At 45.1% G+C, this 23,635-nt stretch overlaps 1 protein-coding gene across 3 annotated transcripts in view; it reads left to right on the top strand.

The window, feature by feature from the left end:
* The window catches only part of LOC124777142 (probable inactive tRNA-specific adenosine deaminase-like protein 3), a 517,952-nt gene extending 497,339 nt beyond the window's left edge, over positions 1–20,613 (top strand). For all 3 annotated transcript variants that reach the window (XM_047252442.1, XM_047252441.1, XM_047252440.1), the window contains 2 exons: positions 3,931–4,485; positions 19,487–20,613. In XM_047252442.1, the coding sequence (XP_047108398.1) occupies positions 3,937–4,485; positions 19,487–20,470 (1,533 nt within the window). In that variant the 5' untranslated portion in view covers positions 3,931–3,936 and the 3' untranslated portion in view covers positions 20,471–20,613. The remainder of the gene's footprint in view (positions 1–3,930; positions 4,486–19,486) is intronic.
* The last annotated feature ends 3,022 nt before the right edge of the window (positions 20,614–23,635 follow it).

Below are 23,635 nucleotides of genomic sequence, written 5' to 3'. Positions count from 1 at the left end.
TCGAGTTTTCCATACGACGCATAAAACCCAGAGTGATTTGGAACACAAGAACGCGGTGAGGAAATCAGCTAACAGCACAGCTTGCTTATAAAAAAATGTAAGCATTACTTTCATCGCATTTAGCGTTGTTTTGAACTTCGTATGGGAAGTGTGGGGGGAACAGTTGGTGCCTCCATGACACTGATGCTTCCTTCATACTAAGATGTCACATGATACACACAAGTCTCGTCGCCTGGGACGATACTGAGTGGGAATGGAACAACCTGCCACTAATTCAGCGTTAATTACTGGAGAGAAAACCTCGTTTGTTTGGCTTTATTCCCGTCTGAGAGTTGCTGCGGTATCCAGGGGAAGACGTCTTCCAGTAATCCGAGTAATTATGCTAATTGATTTGCTGAGTTCGTGTGCCGTATGCCTCACATGAATGCGACAGTTGGCTTGAATCGACCGTTGGACAGGGCACACGACTTCATCTGAGGCGTACGTGCTTGGTCGACATGACCTTTGCTCGTCTCGTACATCTGTTCTGCCTTTATCAATATGCTGAGGTCAAAATCACATTTATCTGCCTGACATTACACACGTTCTGTAAAGTTCCTCTAGTTGACAGACGTTTTCTTTAACGTAAAATCCTTGTTACGCTTCGCGCTTTAATCACCGACAATGTGTGCGTCAACTCCTCCGTCTGGATACTATACAGGACTACAAAGTGTGTCCGAGGAGTAATGGTCAGTATTAAAGGAATGACAGGAAGAGTTTATTAGATATAGGCTCCAAAATCCGTACATTAAGAGCTATGAGCACCTCTTAGTTACTGTGAAACAAATCTCTTCTAATACAACTGTGTAGGCTTCCGCGGCTAGAATCAGTTGACATAAAAGTTTTATAAGTATCTTGTCGCGTCATAATGTAAAAAACTGTATCGAAGAAACCAATGTTTCAGCCTCGGTTACAATGGTCTTCTTCTGGCTCTACTGACTTGTAGACCCAAAAAAAGGTCACTGTAACCGTGGTCGAAACGTCAGTTCCTCCAGTACAGTTTTTTACATTATTACGCGTTACAATACTTAAAATAGTTTTTATGTCTAATCTCTTCTACTGTAACCTCTGTGCTTTCCATATTTTGAGAGTTTATAGTATGGATAAAACAAGAAAAAAATTTCAGTGAACATGGACTCTGAAGTGCAAATTTCAAGAGGTATGAGTACTTAATCATGTTCGGTACTGTGAAAAACAGCTCGTCTACTGAAAACGTGCTCATAGCGCTTAAGGTATCCATTTTAGAGCCCATGTTTACTAGACTTCTTCGTTTCGAACAATCCTTCCTGTCATATCCCTCAATACTGACCGTTCCTCGTGGGACGCTACACAATTAGAAGCGAAACGGCACAGTTACTTCCATCTACGGGCGGTATTAGAGAACACCATCGTCTCTTCTGCGGGGACATGATGAAAAGTAATGCCTCCGAAGTTTTAGGTAAAAACTCATAAAGCTTTTTAAACAAAACGAGCGTCATTAACATTCCACATGATTATTCCTCTTATGTGCAATTTATTTCTCAACGTAATCACCCTGGTGACGAACACATTTGTATCGATGGGAGACCAGTTTGTTGATACCGACACAGTAGAATGTTTGACTATCCTCACGGAGCCACAATCTCACTTCTGCTTTCACCGCTTCATCACTATCAAAGTAAAGTCCTCGGAGGTGTTCTTTTTGAATTTTGGAAACAGATGAAACTCGGATGATGCCAAGTCGAGACTGTATGGAGGATGATCGATGATAGTGAACTGAAGGTATGGCCAGGCCACCCACGAGTGCTGCGACAGGTGAGGGTGCTCCATATGTGCCTGAAATCTTCCAGTTCGAAGCTAGATTACAGCATGCTGTTTCTCACGCACTGACATAGTTACGTTACACACCGCCATGTTACACGTTACAATTCGGAGCCGTCTAGCGACAGAGGGCTGCATATTTGTAGACACAGAGACTGCGGATGTAAAAGCGTTTTTACGTACAAATTTGGAGGCATTGCTTTTCTGTACACCTCATGTCTAGACATGGAATTTATTTTTTTCTTTATTGTTATTTCACTCCCCAAAATGTAGCGGGCTGGCAGTGGCACAATACGCTCTTTCAGCCAAGAGAATTACAGAAACAACAGAGTCAAATGAGAAACGAACGCGCAACAGAGAACGGTATAAAGTGATGAAAAAAAGAAACAAGAACAAAAATAGATGAGTATAAACTGTAGATTTAAAAACAACATAGACGAGAGCCACACACACATACGCAGAACGAACACTGTGAGTCGACACGAAAAACAAAGAAACAACAGTGGGAACACACATCGATGATGCTGGCGACACTGTTGGTGCTGCTGGAACGGAGCACTGCACACGGCAGTGGAGTAACACTGACACCACAACGAAAACGTTAAAAATCACTGCACTGAAGAGGACCTACCACTTGGTAAGGGAGGAGGGGGGGAAGAAAAGGGAGGGGGAGACATGGTAGGGGGAAACCAGGAGAGGGGTAGGAGGGGGGCGGTGGGGGGGGTGAATAGGAGAAAGAAGGTGTTCGGCAGGAGAAAAGGAGGAAGAAAGGAAGGGGGAGAGGGAGGGGGAGAGGGAGCCCTGAGGAGGAGGGATTAGGTCTGATAGGACTTGGAGAGGGAGCCCTGAGGAGGAGGGATTAGGTCTGGTAGGAGGGGTAGATGGAGGGCACGAGGACATCATCCAGGAGGGGGAGTTGGCGGAAGCCACCTTGGGTGAGGGTTTGGAGTGTGTGGAGTTGGAGGCCAGGCGGGATACTGTGTTACAGGGGCAGCAACGGGTTAGGATGGGAGAGGATGGGGGGAACCAAAGGATGGGAGGGGGGGATCCAGTTTGTGGGAGACATATAGGATCTGTATTTGTTTGAGGAACAGGAGGAGATGGGGAAGGGAATCAGATTATAAAGGATCCACATGGGTGATGGGAGACGGATGCAATAAGCGAGGCGGAGTGCATGGTGCTCAAGGATTTGGAGGGAGTTTTAGTAGGTGGGGGGGGGGGGGCGGGAGGGCATAGATCCATGGAATGTAATTCACACACGATTTTTATACAACTGTGAAAGCTCTTGTTATCATACTTATTGAACCAGCATCGTATGTCGTATGTGGACGAATCTGGGCGCTGACAGAGTGGCAGTACTCTGTGGGAGTTAAGTTAGCAACCACTGTTATAGGCGAACGGAAAAATTACATCTTCGAGAGACATTCACTACATACCAACCACTACTTTCAATCAGCGTGGCTGGCCGCTGTGACCGAGCGGTTCTAGGCGCCTCAGCCTGGAACCGTGCAACCGTTACGGTCGCAGGTTCAAATCCTGCCTCGGGCATGGATGTGTGTGATGTCCTTAGGTTAGTTAGGTTTAAGTAGTTCTAGGTTCTAGGGCACTGATGAGCTCAGATGTTAAGTCCCATAGTGCTCAGAGCCACTTGAACCAATCAGCGTCAATAACAGGTTCGGCACATTTTAATAATAATAATAATAATAATAATAAATAGTAACAATAATAAAAAAGTACAATACGTCATTTTCATTCTAACTTCTTGATTCGAGAACAAAAGTATGTAAGAAGTTACGTAACTGACGTCCAGGGTTCTTTGTTGAGTCTATGTAGAGCGTACTAAGAATTGAGGAAACGCCCCTATTCTATTTCTTCAATGCAATGGCAGTATTTTTATATAACTCGTTATTAAAACTTGGTGGCGCTGTTTACAGAATAACTCATGGTTTCTATATACCATGTGTTGGTAAACATCCTCACACTGAGTTACCAACAGAAGAACATTTCATTTTATGTAAATGTTGTAATGAAGTTTTTGGTGCATTAGTTGATTAGTGGCTTTGGAGTGCAGCGGATTTCTTATTTTTTCAGATAGTGATGGGATCTGAAGATTGTGCTGCTTCGACGACACCCAGCGATGAACCAACCGGTGACGGAACAACCTCGGTCTCGGATAAGCCACCAGTGATCCCCCACCCGATACCGGTTTTAGGACAAAATGTGTTGGAAAGCGCTCCTCCACTTGTCGACGTTTATGTCGATCTCATTGAGAACCGCAAGCTGACGGGCAAAGTGATCAAGAATCTCTGCGCGGTGAACCCAATCCCGTCACTGCACCACCTAAAGCGCGTCAGGAACTTCTACATCATCCTGGACTACGTGAAGGACGACACGGCCGAGTCGTGCCTGCGCGGCCTGCGGGCCAGGGGCCTGGACACGGAGGGCCTGCGCTGCCGGCCGGAGGTGCGCCAGGTGCCCCGCCAGCCGCCCAAGACGCGCAGCCAGTTCCGCGCCGCGAACGCGCTCTGGCCCTGCAACTTCCGCGAGGACAAGCAGCTCGAGGCGGTGCTGGCGCAGAGCGCCTTCAGCGACGACGAGCTGCGCCACCAGGTGCGCCTCATGGAGCGATGCCTCGAGGCGGCGGAGGTCGGTATCTGCTGCGTTTACTTACACTACTGGCCATTGCAATTGCTACACCCAGAAGAAATGCAGATGATAAACGGGAATTCATTGGACAAATATATTATACTAGAACTGACATGTGATTACATTTTCACGCAATTTGGATGCATAGATCCTGATAAATCAGTACCCAGAACAACCACCTCTGGCCGTAATAACGGCCTTGATACGCCTGGGCATTGAGTCAAACAGAGCATGGATGGCATGTACAGGTACAGCTGCCCATGCAGCTTCAACACGATACCACAGTTCATCAAGCGTAGTGACTGGCGTATTGTGACGAGCCAGTTGCTCGGCCACCATTGACCAGACGTTTTCAATTGGTGAGAGATCTGGAGAATGTGCTGGCCAGGGCAGCAGTCGAACATTTTCTGTATCCAGAAAGGCCCGTACAGGGCCTACAACATGAGGTCGTGCATTATTCTGCTGAAATGTAGGGTTTCGCAGGGATCGAATGAAGGGTAGACCCACGGGTCGTAACACATCTGAAATGTAACGTCCACTGTTGAAAGTGCCGTCAATGCGAACAAGAGGTGACCGAGACGTGTAACCAATGGCACCCCATACCATCACGCCAGGTGATATGCTAGTATGGCGATGACGAATACACGCTCCCAATGTGCGTTCACCTCGATGTCGCCAAACACGGATGCGACCGTCATGATGCTGTAAACAGAACCTGGATTCATCGGAAAAAATGACGTTTTGCCATTCGTGCACCCAGGTTCGTCGTTGAGTACACCATTGCAGGTGTTCCTGTCTTTGATGGAGCGTCAAGGGTAACAGCAGCCATGCTGCTGATACTCCATGTTGCTGCAAACGTCGTCGAACTGTTCGTGCAGATGGTTGTTGTCTTGCAAACGTCCCCATTGTTGACTCAGGAATCGAGACGTGGCTGTTTGTGTATGAGAAATCGGTTGGAAACTTTCCTCATGGTAGCACATTGTAGGTGTCGCCACCGGCGCCAACCTTGTGTGAATGCTCTGAAAAGCTAATCATTTGCATATCACAGGATCTTGTTCCTGTCGGTTAAAGTTCGCGTCTGTAGCACATTATCTTCGTGGTGTAGCATTTCTAATGGCCAGTACTGTATTAACTGCTGTTTTTACATTTTAAAACGCTCCTCCTCGTACGTCATCTCGGATTTGCTGTAGCGTTTGGTGAACTTCCACTAGCTGTCGCGGCTTGAATCCACGAACTCTTACAATGGACCCTACGAACATCCTCTCGACGACTGGGTGTATAGTGCAGACTAGGACTCCAATATGTGTATTTAGGAAGACACGACTATCAATCATTTTCGAGAAAATCGAGTTTGGAAACTTTAGGTGTACATGTATACTTCGTATGGTCGCTAATATGCAGTCTGCAGCTGAACGAGTAAGCGCTTGGTTTCGTAAACACAAGGTCTCTAGATCGAATCTCACTGTCGGCACTACTTCCTCTTGAGATTGCACCAATATTAGGTGCTGTGCTTCGATACATGTGGTGCTCCGCGAAACTGTATGACGACCGAGAGCGTTTCATGGTTCAAAAGTGGTTCAAATGGTTCTGAGCACTATGGGGATTAACGTCTGAGGACATCAGTCCCCCAGAACTTAGAACTACTTAAACCTAACTAACCTAAGGACATCACACACACCCATGCCCGAGGCAGGGTTCGAACCTGCGACCGTAGCGGTCGCGCAGTACCAGACTGCAGCGCCTAGAACCGCCCGGCCACCCCGGCCGGCAACGTTTCATGAATGTAAACAAGTTTATTTTGCAATAAACACATTAAAAAAACTATGGACGTTCAGAACTTCGGCGTTCATTACATCTGTTGTACGACGCGATGATTATATTTTGCCATGTTCGTATGATCAGCATCATCCTGAGCCTTGCAGCGCTGGATATGTTACACATTACACTTCTCACAAATGTGGAAACAATAATAAAATAAAATAACTATGCTTATTTTATTGAAAGTTATCGTGTATCACTTTTTCGTTTCCACCCACCTTAAGAAAAAAATTCTCTCTTTTTCCATATTAAAGATTAGGAAAATAGCAAATGAATGATAAAATACTGATACTTTGAACGATCATAACAAATCTGTTGTTACAGTAGGATGGGAAAGAAAAAAGAAAATGCCAGCGAGATTCGATCCAGAGACCTCGCGCTTTTGGAACTAAGTACTTACTAACTCTGCTGCGGACTCCTTAAACAGTAGTGGCCCTACAAAGATTACAGTACAAGCATTCCATTCATTTTCTGACTCTATTTTCTCATCTAATTTCGTCCATTATAAATGTGTTTTTGAAATGCTACGACCTGTGAAAACAGTGCATTTTTTTTTTCTTTTTTTTTTTTTTGTAAATAACTTTTTGCCATCAGTCACAATTTTCTTTTATTTGTGTTTTACGCGGCGCGTTTCGGGAAAAGATTCCTATTTACAAGTGTGCATTTCTTTGTATTATGCCATTATTTCGTAATGTTTTCGATATGTAAGGTTCTGCTTTGTTCTGTTGACTTCAAGTTTTCTTATGATCCATTTGTGCAGAATGTGTGTGATCCTGGCGTGACGCAAAGAAATACACATTTGAAAATGATAATCATTTCCGGAAATGCGTCGTGTAAAAAATAAATAAAAGAAAATCGTGGCTGGCAGCGGAAAGTCAATTGTCTCAGAAACGGTTGAGAGTTCCGTCTGCCTTCTTACATGTATTATAGTCCTAGTCGTGCCCTACATACCAATATGAATCAAAGCGGTGAGAGGAAGTTCGAATGGTCCACTTGTTAGCGCTGTGCGGTGAGCGAGAGTAACCACTCATTGTATTGCTCCGTAACTTCCTCCAATGCTTTTGTTGGCGTACCTGGATAATTCCTATGCACTGCCTCACCAATGCTATGAAACTTCTTTCCTCTGTACGACTAATGAGTGCCCTGTAGCCGTCTGACTACTTTCAACAGCTGCCACGTCCGACCACTGGACTGGATAACAACACCCCGTCACCAACTGGTTTCCCCTATCTGTTCTATTAAGAACAGAGGATTATAGTCTAAAGTTAAACAGGATAAGGACTTACACTAGAATTCGACAGTCCAAATTTCCATTGAATCAAAACGCAGTTCATTCTCTTCTAATATCCTCCGTCAACTCCGCTTATTTCGTTGCACAACGATCCACGCTCTATTAGGCGACCTCTTCCTAAACAGTTCATGTGCACTCCCTAAACAGCAGCATCCACTTCAGCAACAAGCAGTAGCCACGTTTCCAATGTCCGTGCTAGGTGACGCACTTCCAGACACTTTCTGAACTATCCACACGTAAAAAACAAAATTACTGGTCCCTGGATATACAATTCCGAAATACTCCTCGACATAACCTGCACCCCAGAGGACTCAAAAACTCGCCTCCTCCACCCAGCTGGGACCGCCGACCGACTCTTATTCTTGCCGAGCTGCTCACACCTTCACGACATTCATCTTCAGCCATACTCCTCAAGCCACCTGACTTTGTGTGGCGGAGGGTACCCTGAGTACCTCTATCGGTTCTCCCTTCTATCCCAGTCTCCTATTGTTCGTGGTAAGAAGGATTGTCGGTATGCCTCTGTGTGGGCTCTAATCTCTCTGATTTTAACCTCATGGTCTCTTCGCGAGATATGCGTAGGAGGGAGCAATATCCTGCTTGACAACTCGGTGAAGGTATGTTCTCGAAACTTCAACAAAAGCCCGTACCGAGCTACTGAGCGTCTCTCCTGCAGAGCCTTCCACTGGAGTTTATCTATCATCTCCGTAACGCTTTCGCGATTACTAAATGATCCTGTAACGAAACGCGCTGCTGTCCGTTGGATCTTCTCTATCTCTTCTATCAACCCTATCTGGTACGGATCCCACACTGCTGAACAGTATTCAAGCAGTGGGCGAACAAGTGTACTGTAACCTACTTCCTTTGTTTTCGGATTGCATTTCCTTAGGATTCTTCCAATGAATCTCAGTCTGGCATTTGCTTTATCGACGATTAATTTTATATGGTCATTCCATTTTAGATCACTCCTAACGCGTACTCCAAGATAATTTATGGAATTAACTGCTTCCAGTTGCTGACCTGCTGTATTGTCGCTAAATGATAAAGGATCTTTCTTTCTATGTATTCGCAGCACATTACACTTGTCTACATTGAGATTCAATTGCCATTCCCTGCACCATGCGTCAATTCGTTGCAGATCCTTCTGCATTTCAGTACAATTTTCCATTGTTACAACCTCTCGATATAGTACAGTATCACCCGCAAAAAGCCTGAGTGAACTTCCGATGTTATCCACAAGGTCATTTGTATATATTGTGAATAGCAACCATCCTACGACACTCCCCTGCACGACACTTTTCACGTGCAGACGTTCCGGGCAAGCAGTCTCCAGATCAAAAAATAGGCACTGCGATTCGCCATATCCTGCTGACGCTCATAATACTACCGTAAAGCGCTGCTGTCTGCCGACTTTTTCAGGAGTTTGTCTCCCAAAGTTTACTAGGAAACGACTGCCATTCCTTAGGTAACACACTCGCCTTTGAAGATCACCAGCCCTTAGCCGGATTATGGTACTCCTCCCTGTCGGAATAGACTTCGGAACGCCCAACGGTATCGACCGACCGCTCCTTCAGCCTCAGCCGATAGGCATCACTGGCTGCTCATATGGAGGGGCATGTGGTCAGCATACAGCTCTTCCGACTGTTGTCAGTTTCCATGACCGGAGTCGCTACTTCTGTGTTAAGTAGCTCTTCAATTGGCCTCACAAGGGCTGTGTGTATCTGCCGTATGGGAACCCAGTCCTTTACCTTCAGACCGGAGAATAGAGGCAGTCCTTCGGACATCGGGAAGCCAACGCTGTCGCTCACAACAGTGCCAAGCAGGCTATAACAAACTGCAGGCCGTGTCTCAGTGTTATTATTATTAATAGTACTATTCTTATTATAGTTACAGTGAAGCAGTCAAAGTAGTCCAACGCTCAGGGCGCAGATGCAGGAAACCTGCACTGCCGTCCTAGGAAATGTCCTGGTGCACGTGGTGTGTCATTGCCTTCCTCCGACCTTCCATGAAGTATCAAATGTGTGCGAAAACCCCACATAATATTAATCATGGGTAAGACAGATGCCAGACTGAGTTTCGTTAGAAATGTAGTCCACCAACAAAGGAATTAGCTTGCGAAATGTTCATTCCCATGTACTTGAATGTTGCTGGGATCGATACCAGTTAGGATTAATAGAGGAATGAGAGAAGATCCAAAGAATAGCAGCAAGTTTCGTTTGAGGTTCATTTCGTAACCGTGAAAGCGTCACTGAGGTGCTTAGTGAACTACAGTGGCAGACGCTGCAAGACATGCACTCTGCATCACGATGTGGTTCTCTGCAAAAGTTCCGAGAGCATACGTTGCTGGAAGAGTCAGCCAATATATTGCTTCCTCTTATGTATATCTCGCGGGAAAACCATTAAGATAAAATTAGAGAGATTCGAGCCCACACGGAGGCTTGCCAGCAGTCTTTCTCCCCACGAATCATTCGCGACTGAACAGGAAACGTACACAAAGTACCCTCCGCCTCGCATCGTAAGTTGAACAGATGTAGATGCAGATGTTCCTGTGTCGTGTGACTGACTGTGATGAGCCCTTGTACGAAGCGCGTTTGAAAAGTCCGTGCAAAGTCTGAGAGATGGCACCACCGGCGCGTATCGAGGTTATGTTTGGTTAATAGCATCTTTGGAAAGAACGCACACCAAATTTCAGCCATATTGGACTATTTCTTTGTGTTTGGCATTCGTGTGAATCAAAAAATGGACGAAAAAGAATTTCTTGTGGTGATTTAACATTACTTTATGAAAGGCAAAACGCCTCAGGAGACGAAAGAGAAACTTGATAAACATTACGGTGACTCTGCACCGTCGAATAGAACTGCTTATAAGTGGTTTCAACATTTTCGAAGTTGCCATATGGGCACAAGTGATGCTGAACGTTCTGGACGCCCTGTGGAGGTTATGACTCCAGAAATCATTGATAAAATCCATCATATGGTGATGGATGACAGAAGAGTTAAAGTGCGTGAGATTGCTAGCGCAGTGGGCATTTCGGATGAACGGGTACATAATATTTTGCATAAACATTTGGACATGAGAAAGCTATCCGCAAGATGGGTTCCTCGATTGCTCACGCTTGACCAAGAACGGAATCGTGTGAAGCGTTGCAAGGATGGTTTGCAACTCTTCAGGAAGAATCCGCAGAATTTTAAACATTGTTTTGTCACTGTGGATGAAACATGGATACATTACTACACTCCTGAGATCAAACAACAATCTAAACAATGGGTTACCAAAGACGAATCTGCACCAAAAATGTCGAAGACCATTCCTTCGGCCGGAAAGCTTATGGTGACTGTCTTTTGGGATTCGCAAGGGATAATTCTCATAGACTATCTGGAAAAAGGTAAAACTATTACTGGTGCATATTATTCATCGTTATTGGACCGTTTGAAAACCGAGCTGCAAGAAAAACGCCGGCGATTGGACCGCAAGAAAGTAATTTTGCATCACGACAGTGCACCAGCACACACTTCAGAAGTTGTGGTTGCAAAATTAATGGAAATAGGATTCCAACTCGTTTCACATCCCCCCTATTCTCCAGACTTGGCTCCCTCGGACTACTGTTTGTTCACCAATTTCAAGAAATACCTGTCGGGACAAAGATTTTATTCAAACAAGGAGGTGATTGCAGCAACTAATAGCTATTTTGCAGACTTGGACAATTCCTATTATTCGGAAGGGATCAACAAATTAGAACAGCGTTGGACGAAGTGTATAAGTCGAAGAGGAGACTAGTCGAAAAATAAAAAAGATTTACCCCAAAGACGTAAGTAGTTTTTATTTTTGTACGGACTTTTCAAACGCCCCTCGTACAGTGCAGTGTCGGGTTTGCGTTGTTGTGGGGTGCCGGCTCATATCCTACACCTCTGGAACAGCACCAACGGGCCCACTGAGTACTTCCGACGGACGGATCAGTATCAACAGTGTCACGTGTGCTCACTTCATGAAACAATACGGAGAGGTATGGAATTTAATCCAGGCCCTTAGTTCAAAGACTAGTGATCACGTCACCTTCTCTCCTCCCTATGCTATCCAAATACTAGTAGTGTAAAAAAATTCACACCACCAGAATTCGAACCGGTATACATCCGACTCGAACGCTACCACACAGGCGAGCGTTATCGCCCTGGCTACAGAGGCGGTTGCAATCTGTAGTAAATTAATAAATTTATCCCTTCGTTTATAAACATTTATCAGTACAGCTCCAAAATAAACACCTCATTGGACTTCAGAACTAACTAAAAAGAAGAAAAGCAATAAGTAACAAATTGAGGCACAGGGATGGAAAGACAGAGAGAAGGAGAGAAAGAGATTGAGACAGCTACAAGTTACTATGTAGCTACAAACAGACGTTAAAAATGATGAAAAAGAATAGCGGTAATGGTTAAAACTGCTAATATTGTTTCATCTGCACTTGATGAAGGGAAATCCACCAGTCGCAGTACATGAACCTGTATCCGGAGCGCTGCCGCACCTCCGGTACTCGGAAAACATGACATCCTTTATCCTTGCAGATGTTCGCATTGGTCTTTAAGATTTCGGCCCGTGCTGTGTCGTCCATCATATCTGTCCGGAACTGTAGCTCCTGTTGCCAGGACATACTGTATTCCACTGGTTCAAAATGGTTCAAATGGCTCTGAGCACTATGGGACTTAACATCTGAGGTCATCAGTCCCCTAGAACTTGGAACTACTTAAACCTAACTCTCATTGGAGAGAAGTCTTCCGAAGTAAGAGTGATTTCAGGTCTGCCGCAGGGGAGTGTCATAGGACCGTTGCTATTCACAATATACATAAATGACCTTGTGGATGACATCGGAAGTTCACTGAGGCTTTTTGCATATGATGCTGTGGTGTATCGAGAGGTTGTAACAATGGAAAATTGTACTGAAATACAGGAGGATCTGCAGCGAATTGACGCATGGTGCAGGGAATGGCAATTCAATCTCAATGTAGACAAGTGTAATGTGCTGCGAATACATAGAAAGATAGATCCCTTATCATTTAGCTACAAAGTAGCAGGTCAGCAACTGGAAGCAGATAATTCCATAAATTATCTGGGAGTACGCATTAGGAATGATTTAAAATGGAATGATCCTCGGTAAAGCAGATGCCAGACTGAGATTCATTGGAAGAATCCTAAGGAAATGCAATCCGAAAACAAAGGAAGTAGGTTACAGTACGCTTGTTCGCCCACTGCTTGAATACTGCTCAGCAGTGTGGGATCCGTACCAGATAGGGTTGATAGAAGAGATAGAGAAGATCCAACGGAGAGCAGCGCGCTTCGTTACAGGATTATTTAGTAATCGCGAAAGCGTTACGGATATGATAGATAAACTCCAGTGGAAGACTCTGCAGGAGAGACGCTCAGTAGCTCGGTACGGGCTTTTGTTGAAGTTTCGAGAACATACCCTCACCGAGTTGTCAAGCAGTGTATTGCTCCCTCCGACGTATATCTCGCGAAGAGACCATGAGGATAAAATCAGAGAGATTAGAGCCCACACAGAAGCATACCGACAATCCTTCTTTCCACGAACAATACGAGACTGGAATAGAAGGGAGAACCGATAGAAGTACTCAGAGTACACTCCGCCACACACCGTCAGGTGGCTTGCGGAGTATGGATGTAGCTGTAGATGTAGATGAACCTAAGGACATCACACACATCCATGCCCGAGGCAGGATTCGAACCTGCGACCGTAGCAGTCGCGCGGTTCCGGTCTGAAGCGCCTAGAACTGCTCGTCCACCGCGGCCGGCCATTCCACTATAGTTCGAAACAAGTCATAACCGCTACTATTCGTCCTGGCACATTCTGAGAACATCATGCGCTTCATACCGAGTGCTGGTGTCAGTTATCTTCCCTTCGCGCTGTTTCCACAGTGTAGCAGTGCTGTTGTAAGTTACCGAGCATCACGTTCACGTCCTCTTTGAAGGTATCTTTTGTAGATCTGCGGTGCAGTATGTGTCTGACAATCAGATCAGAACAGTGCAGCTTCTCTAACACGTATGATGTCGTACGAACTACTACCTCTTAGTCTGTCTCTGCTTCAACTGGGGGTCATTAATCAAGGCGCTCTATACCATTCGTTTAGGTGTTTCCGTTTCTCCACAGTCAAAACTATCATTGCTTATCGTACCAAGTCTACGGGTAAGAACTTTGTCCCGTCAGCAAGAGGGTATACATCTTCGAAGGGATTAGGTGACTCATTTTCACACGTCCCTAAAGGTTTCGGAGAATGCTGTATACCCTTCTTCTTGTGTTAGTAACGCTCCTTATTCGTTGCCACTCATCAGTCATTCTCGTTTCTTACCAGTAACCACTTAATTCCTTACTTTTTCCAAATTACCTCTTTAGAAACATTAATTGGCACCCGTTCTCCTGATTTGTTGGTTGATTGGATACATTCCAAGTAACACTAGTAGTCCTTCTACCGATGTTGTCCATTGTGCACCGGCCACTGTAGCCGAGCGGTTCTAGGCGCTTCAGTCTGGAACCGCGCTGCTGCTACGGTCGCAGGTTCGAATCCTGCCTCGGGCATGGATGTGTGTGATGTCCTTAGGTTAGTTAGGTTTAAGTAGTTCTAAGTCGAGGGGACTGGTGACCTCAGACGTTAAGTCCCATAGTGCTTAGAGCCATTTGAACCGTTTATGTCATCATGAAAAAGTTGTGAATGAAATTCTGTGGTAACCTACCATCTGTGTTGCGGTAGTGGCTATTTTATGCATGAATTTACACCTTTTTTTCACAGACTTCAGAAATGTAAGCATTGTATGTCCTCTCTTCATTCAGATATATCGCCAAAGATCGGTTTATCACATTGCTGCTAATCGAAACGGCAGCTAGTTTTTGGTAACTTTCTCATCAGTTACATAGAAATTCTTGTTCGCGACAGTCCTTTGTTTTGTTCGTGCCTTTACTTCTACATGAACAGTGATGTGTTTTACTTTTGCTCTATCTGACAAGCGCTCTGCTCCTACTCGTCAGTACTGATTTCGTCCAAATTTGTGATGTATGCAGAGCTTGGCCAAAAACGAGAGTGACAAAATCGAGGAGAGGCATAAGACATTTATATGAATGCATGGCGTCGTTTCTTTGGGACATGTCCGAAAGAGCAGACACCACGCAGAATCCGCAGCTGTAAAACATACGTAACTTGGAGGGGATCACTGCTGTCAGCCGCAGAGGGACATTACGCGGAATCAGCGGCGACGAGCGAAAATATACAGGGTGGTCCATTGATCGTGACCGGGCCAAATACCTCACGAAATAAGCATCAAACGAAGAAACAACAAACAACGAAACTCGTCTAGCTTGAAGGGCGAACCCAGTTGGCGCTATGCTTGGCCCGCTAGATGGCGCTGCCATAGGTCAAACGGATATCACCTGCCTTTTTTAAAATAGGAACCCCCATATTTTATTACATATTCGTGTAGGACGTAAAGAAATATGAATGTTTTAGTTGGACCACTTTTTTCGCTTTGTGATAGATGGCGCTGTAATAGTCACAAACATATAAGTACGTGGTATCACGTAACATTCCACCAGTGCGGACGGTATTTGCTTCGTTATACATTACCCGTGTTAAAATGGACCGTTTACCAATTGTGGAAAAGGTCGATTTCGTGTTGATGTATGGCTTTTGTGATCAAAATGCCCAACGGGCGTGTGCTATGTATGCTCCTCGGTATCCTGGACGACATCATCCAAGTGTCCGGACCTTTCGCCGGATAGTTACGATATTTAAGGAAACAGGACGTTTTCAGCCACATGTGAAACGTCAACCACGACCTGCAACAAATGGTGATGCCCAAGTAGGTGTTTTAGCTGCTGTCGCGGCTAATCCGCACATCAGTACCAGACAAATTGTGCGAGAATCGGGAATCTCAAAAACGTCGGTGTTGAGAATGCTACATCAACATCGATTGCACCCGTACCATATTTCTATGCACCAGGAATTGCATGGCGACGAATTTGAACGTCGTGTACAGTTCTGCCACTGGGCACAAGAGAAATTATGGGACGATGACAGATTTTTTGTACGCGTTCTATTTAGCGACAAAGCGTCATTCACCAACAGTGGTAACGTAAACCGGCATAATATTCACTATTGGGCAACGGAAAATCCACGATGGCTGCGACAAGTGGAACATCAGCGACCTTGGCGAGTTAATGTATGGTGCGGCATTATGGGAGGAAGGATAATTGGCCCCCATTTTATTGATGGCAATCTAAATGGTGCAATGTATGCTGATTTCCTACGTAATGTTCTACCGATGTTACTACAAGATGTTTTACTGCATGACACAATGGCGATTTACTTCCAACGTGATGGATGTCGGGCACATAGCTCGCGTGCGGTTGAAGCGGTATTGAATAGCATATTTCATGACAGTTGGATTGGTCGTCGAAGCACCAAAGCATGGCCCGCACGTTCACCGGATCTGAGGTCCCCGGATTTCTTTCTGTGGGGAAAGTTGAAGGATATTTGATATCGTGATCCACCGACGGCGGCCGTAGTGGCCGAGGGGTTCTAGGCGCTACAGTCTGGAACCGCTACGGTCGCAGGTTCGAATCTTGCCTCGGGCATGGATGTGTGTGATGTCCTTAGCTTAGTTAGGTTTGAGTAGTTCTAAGTTCTAGAGGACTGATGACCTCAGAAGTTAAGTCCCATAGTGCTCAGAGCCATTTGATCCACCGACAACGCCTGACAACATGCGTCAGCGCATTGTCAATGCATGTGCGAACATTACGGAAGGCGAACTACTCGATGTTGATAGGAATGTCGTTACACGTATTGCCAAATGCATTGTGTTGACGGACATCATTTTGAGCATTTATTGCATTAATGTGGTATTTACAGGCAATCACGCAGTAACAGTATGCGTTCTCAGAAATGATAAATTCACAAAGTACATGTATCACATTGGAACAACCGGAATAAAATGTTCGACCGTATCTACGTTCTGTATTTTAATTTTAGAAACTTACCTGCTACCAACTGATCGTCTAAAATTCTGAGCCGTATGTTTGTGACTATTACAGGGCCATCTGTCACAAAGCGAAAAAAGTGGTCCAACAAAAACATTCATATTTCTTTACGTACTACACGAATAAGTAATAAAAAATTGGGGTTCCTATTTAATAAAAAAAACAAAACCGCAGTTGATATCCGTTTGTCCTATGGTAGCGCCATCTAGCGGGCCTACCATAGCGCCATCTGGTTTCCCCCTTCAAGCTAGACGAGTTTCGTTCTGTGTAGTTTTTTAGTTTGACGCTTATTTCTTGAGATATTTGGCCCGGTCACGATCAATGGACCACCCTGTATACTGCACCAGGATTAGAACCCGGGATCTCCTGCTTATTAGGAGACAGCGTTATAGCCACTGCGCGGACTATTTCGGCACGCCTCACAGCCGACCCACATCCCCACCGAGCGCCAGCTACCCGTAGGCCCTGCCCATTTTACTCCTTGTTCGCTAATCTGAGATTCCCACAGGAGGTCTGAAAGAACAGACATCACTCATTCATATAATTGATATGCCTAGCTGGGCAATGGATAGGTGGCGCTCGGTGGGGATGTGGGTCGGCCGTGAGGCGTGGCGAAATAGTCCGCGCAGTGGCTATAACGCTGTCTCCTGGATGGCACAGTGGTTACTGCACCTACCTAGTTATCAGGAGATCCTGGGTTCGAATCCAGGTCTGGTACACCTTTTCGCTCGTCGCAGCTGATAGCAGTGATCCCCTTCAATTTACGTATAATGAGGCATTTCTGTTAGCGCAGTTTCCGGCTGGCACAGCGCAAACAGTACAGAACGGTAATCCGAGGGTCGTGGGGTTGAGTCTCTATTTTATTTTCAAAAAATGGTTCAAATGGCTCTGAGCGCTATGGGACTTGACGTCTATGGTCATCAGTCCCCTAGAACGTAGAACTACTTAAACCTAACTAACCTAAGGACAGCACACAACACCCAGCCATCACGAGGCAGAGAAAATCCCTGACCCCGCCGGGAATCGAACCTGGGAACCCGGGCGTGGGAAGCGAGAACGCTACCGCACGACCACGAGATGCGGGCTATTTTATTTTCAGTTTTTGCATTACTTTCACAGGAAATAGACCGAAATAATACTCAGTGTATTGTATTTATTAATATTTTCATAAAAGACAAGAAAAGGAAAGACAAAAGAAAATTAAAGATTACAAGTAAATGTGCAGGGAGCGATTGTAAGGCGTACACGAGAACTTCGTATACGAAGTTAGATACTTTTATTATTTTACAGTTGACGAATTACGCGTGCTGGTGTGAAATTCACCATCGCGGAAGCGTTACGGAGATGACAGATAAACTCCAGTGGAAGACTCTGCAAGAGAGACGCTCAGTAGCTCGTTACGGGCTTTTGTTGAAGTTTCGAGAACATACCTTCACGGAGGAGTCATGCAGTATATTGCTCCCTCCTACGTATATGTCGCGAAGAGACCTTGAGCATAAAATCAGAGAGATTAGAGCCCACACAGAGGCATACCGACAATCTTTCTTTCCACGAACAGTACGAAACTGGAATAGAAGGGAGAACCGATAGAGGTACTCAAGGTACAGTCTGCCACACACCGTCAGGTGGCTTGGGGAGTATGGGTGTAGATGTAGATGTAGATAAAAAGAGGGAAAGCAGTAAGTTTCTCGGCATCTTGTGCACGTTACAATCGCCGCATTTTTACTATTACAAGGTTGTTCTGAAGTTCCGGTAGAAAAACTGACTCGATTAACACTTACAAAACCAAGTGTCGTCGCACAGTTTGTCAGTAAAGTCCGCCAAATATTGGCGAGGATATCTGGTGATGTGAAATGGACTGTATCTTGATGCAGTTTTCTCGGTATGTGATTTATTTTTCTCTCTCGACGAAATAAGAGCAGTTTTGAAGCTTTTTGGGCAAATTCTTTGTCCGACGATACAAATAAACACCGCAGCGATGCATTAGGTACCGAGGTCAAAATGAAACTAGCGGAGTCAGAATCCTTGTGCGCTTTAATCACAAACCCTTGTTAGAAAGTTATTTGCAGAGTCCTCGTGGCCGTAATAGTATATTATCCTTTGCCTTTCTTTTTCATGTGTTTTATGAAAATATTAATAAATGCAGTATACTGAGCATCATTTCGGTTTGTTTGCAGTGTAAATTACGTCAAGATTGAAAATGAAAAAAAGTATGTTTATTGCCTCACCCGATCCGTGCCAAAAATGCTATTTTTTCTTAACGCTCAGTCTCCCATTTCCGTCAATTTTATTTCTGGTCAAGTCGAGCATACACCGTAAATTTGGACGAAATTGGTGATGAGAAGTAGGCGCGGTGCCCTTGTGAGCTCTAAAATTTCCATTAACCAATATAAGGACATCACACAAATGATTTATTATCTATTTTTTTATTTGTTGGTATTGAATTTTGACCTGGTGCCTAGGTTCTATAACAGGTCGTGTTAACGTCTTTTATTACAAATCATTAAGTGACCTCACGTGCACCGAACGAGGTGGCGCAGTGGCTAGCACACAGGACTCGCATTCGGGAGGACGACGGTTCAATCCCACGTCCGGCCATCCTGATTTAAGTTTTCCGGGATTTCCCTAAATCGCTCCAGGCAAATGCCGGGATGGTTCCTTTGAAAGAGCACGGCCGACCTCCTTTCCCGTCCTTACCTAATCCGATGAGACCGATGACCTCGCTGTCTGGTCTCCTCCGCCAAACAATCCAACCACCTCACATGTATCCTGCTGCACAAAGTAAGAATACTGTCTAGCTATGTTATGTTAATGTGTTAGTAAATTACAACTAGAACTTTTAAATTGCAATTACGATCGCGCAGGTCAGCCGGAGACTCGGCGGCGACGGCGTGGGCGCTCTGGTGGCTGACCCTGCATCTGGCGAGGTGGTCGCTGTGGCGTACGACGACCGCGGCAGGCACCCGCTCAAGCACGCCATCATGATGCTGGTCGAGATGGTCTCCCGCGACCAGGGCGGTGGCTTCTTCGACTGGGAGGTCGACATATTCCCCTTCGAATCAGCTCATTCAGAAGGCCCAGAAACCAGAGTATGTGACCCAGCTGCTGTTATTAGCGGAGAAGTCAATACATGCCCATCAGAGGCGCTTTCCAGCTCTGAAGAGGTCTCCTTACTGCTGGACAGCGATGTTGCTCGCTTGGCAGAGTGTTACCGAGATGTTGCCTCAAGTAAAAGTTCCTCTGACCAGAAGTTTGAGCGTAACATTTCAAATAGTGCTACACCTATTGTGAGACCAGATGCCGGTAATGGTGTCGGGACGGCAGAATTAGACGAAAAGGCGAAGGGAGATCAGTACTGTTCTGTAATAACAGGCAATGATATTTCATCAGGATGTGCTGATGGAGCGACTGGTTGTGGAGACGTGCCTCGTGCGTTAGCTAGTCTCGTCGGTAACAAGAAAGAGGACTGTTCTACCATTCAGTGTGATAGTTTGCCTGGGGAAGCCGTCAGGAGCTCTAGACAGACACCGGGGGAGGCGCCCTCGGAGGCGGACTGTGGGTCCGGCACAAAGCGGCGGCGCACGTCCTCTTCGGCGGCAGGTGACGCTGAGGGCCCGTACCTGTGCACGGGGCTGGACGTGTACGTGACGCGAGAGCCGTGCTGCGCGTGCGCCATGGCGCTGTTGCACAGCCGCGTGCGGCGCGTGTTCTACGGCTGCGGCCATCCGCCGGCAGGGGCGCTGGGGTCGCGCGCCGCCCTGCACTTGCTGCCCGGCACCAACCACCGCTTCCAGGTGTTCCGCGGCGTGCTCGAGGACCGCTGCCTGCGCGCGCTGCGGGCCACCTAGCAGCACTCACCGGAGGCTTACCGGGGACCATGCTGTGCCTTACCAGATGAGACTACGCCTTGTGCTCACACAGTGGGCTGCTACACATTCCAAGTTTCTAATTATGTACTATGCGTCAGTGTATTGAACTGTGTATTATCTGTATCAACTGTTTAATAAAGAATATTTTTTTTAAAGAAGCTGGTGTCAATGTGCCGTTGACCCAGAGTAATGTTTACCATCGTACAAGGTGAACCACTGCATGAACCCGAACTCTATCGACAATATTTCTGAGATTATTGGGGACTTTTTCTATGTATTTTGGTGTAAGGGACCCAGTGTCTCCGGACATTCGTTAAGTACAGCTACATTTAGACTTATTCGCACTGCAGCTACAGTAGTTTTACGTCATTATCGAGTGTTTATGCATAATAAGAGGTCATACATACGAAAATAGCTTATGCAGATGGTGTTTCCCTTTTGTTTTGGTGCACACATTGTTTCGTCTTCTCTTCTAAAGTACAGGGTATTCCGTTTACCTGCTGACCGTACGCAAGGCGCAGTAGATGGCGGGCAGCGAGCACTACATTGCCCGGCGAATCAGCTGTCATGTCACTCGTTTACTACCAAGTACTAAATTTAGAATGGCTGCAAATAAATTTTGTACTCACCTATGTCATGCAAAGACTTACTGAAACTGCCTGCCATTGTTTTTGACACTTTTTGACACGTTATTCATCACACGATGTTATTCTCTTCGAGAAATTGAAGTAATTTGACTCGCGGATAATATCCATGAGTTCCTGTAATGTGTACGGATTTGTTGTGCACAATTTATCATTTAGTGTGATTCTTGAAGTTTTCCAGGCCGTACTGAATGTTTGGCAATCGTCTAGCCATCTTCAGGTGCGGACACTCACCTGAAGGCGGCTGTACGATTGCTAGCCGAAATATTGTGGCAAGAAGTCAACATGATCCGGCTGCAATCCCGAAATCTCATCGAATATCCTTTAGTGCTCCCCCACAAAAGAAATCGCAAGGTGTTAAATCGGAACTTCGAGCAGGCCAGCTATTGTTCCTAATTAGCCTCTCATGCAACACATCATGAATTGTGTTCAAAAAAGGCATTGGTCGTTTGGGCGCTTGCCGAATCTTCTTGAAAAAAAAAGAAAAAAAGAAGAAGCTTCTTTCTGTTTCACTTCGATCATTAAAACACGGCTTTAAAATGTTTTGCAGGTAACTTGAATTTTTAACTGTGGCGTTAAAAGAAATTGGGCCTACTATTCTATCACCGGTAGCTGCACTCCACGCTGTTATTTCCTGATCGTGAAAAGGGTTCCTCGTGAAGCAGAATAGGTCTATCAGTACACCAGTGTCGACGGTTTTGGGAATTAAGACACCCCTGTAAATGGAACCAAGCCTCGTCTGAAAACAGAATGAGGTGAGGATCCATATCGCCGCCATGCACTTATTTCAAAACTCATTCGCAAAGCCTACACCCGTGCACAGGATCACCAGGTTTAAGTTCTTGCATTGCTGCTGCTTTATAGGGCCTTAGTCCAAGTACCTTAGCAGCTCTTTGTACAGAAGATCAAGAAATTTGCGTTTGCTGTTGTGAAAGAGGTCTAAGAAGCTTTTTAAAGGAATTTTCCGTGTGATAGGCAATGTTATCGAGATGAGCTTCTGTGAGCACTGTGTAACCTCCTCCTCACTTATCGACCTTGTTGTTGTTGTTGTGGTCTTCAGTCCTGAGACTGGTTTGATGCAGCTCTCCATGCTACTCTATCATGTGCAAGCTTCTTCATCTCCCAGTACCTACTGCAACCTACATCCTTCTGAATCTGCTTAGTGTATTCATCTCTTGGTCTCCCTCTACGATTTTTACCCTCCACGCTGCCCTCCAATGCTAAATTTGTGATCCCTTGATGCCTCAAAACATGTCCTACCAACCGATCCCTTCTTCTAGTCAAGTTGTGCCACAAACTTCTCTTCTCCCCAATCCTATTCAGTACCTCCTCATTAGTTACGTGATCTACCCACCTTATTTTCAGCATTCTTCTGTAGCACCACATTTCGAAAGCTTCTATTCTCTTCTTGTCCAAACTAGTTATCGTCCATGTTTCACTTCCATACATGGCTACACTCCATACAAATACTTTCAGAAACGACTTCCTGACACTTAAATCTTTACTCGATGTTATCAACTTTCTCTTCTTCAGAAACGATTTCCTTGCCATTGCCAGTCTACATTTTATATCCTCTCTACTTCGACCATCATCAGTTATTTTACTCCCTAAATCGACCTTAATGACAGTGAAAAGTTAAACCGCGTGTACCTAATGGAAATTTGGGAAAAGCAATCGTCACCGAAGTCAATCTGTCGGTAAAGAGGGAGGAAAGGGTTACATCTAAATGAAAGGAAAAATGCAAATGAAACTGGTGGAAAATAATTTTGAAAAGGGGTAAAGTTAATAAAGAAAGTAAATGTGCGGCCGTTACGTTAACAATTAACTAGCGGTAATTAGATATTTGAGATTTGGTGGAAATTACGGTCGCCAGTCCTATGGACAATTACTATAGTAACTGAAAAAGAAAGGTTATTACACATATAATTAGCACTAGAAGCGTGGCAACTGAAGGTTGACACGTGTAGTGTGAAAACTGAAAGTTTGTCAGAAGTAATAAATTTCGCTACACTCTGACTTAATTTAGCAAAAGAATGAATAAAACCGGAAAATTGGAAGTTAATTTAGTGACTGAAATTAATAGTGAGCTTTGTTTCTGAAGCACATCGAAATTCAGTAAAATACGGTTAGTCTTGGGCTACCTCAACAATAATTTTAAAAGCTACTTGAATCTACGCAATTTAGAAATAAGAGATTTAACTTTGAACTTGAATTAAATGATTCTGAACAATTAACAATAGTAAAATTTAGTATGTACCAAGCTGAGCTGCAGTCACAGGTAAGCTAAAATACGGTAACACAACTCGCACTCTTAATTTGTGCTTGTGTAATCTAAATATTGTAGCCAGCTATGAATACCTTAACTGAACTTTGAAATTAAAGCAGTGAAATGGAATGATATTACTTTAATGCTGGCGTTTGAATTTCAACGACACTCGGGTTCATTCCGGAAAAGGAAGGGACCCTGCTTGGTAATGCAATTGGGACAATGAGCAACAAA

Source organism: Schistocerca piceifrons, chromosome 2 (genome assembly GCF_021461385.2).
Source record: "Schistocerca piceifrons isolate TAMUIC-IGC-003096 chromosome 2, iqSchPice1.1, whole genome shotgun sequence".
NCBI classification, from domain to species: Eukaryota; Metazoa; Arthropoda; class Insecta; order Orthoptera; family Acrididae; genus Schistocerca; species Schistocerca piceifrons.
The sequence above is the reverse complement of the archived record's forward strand: the minus strand, read 5'-3'. Positions and strand labels throughout refer to the sequence as shown.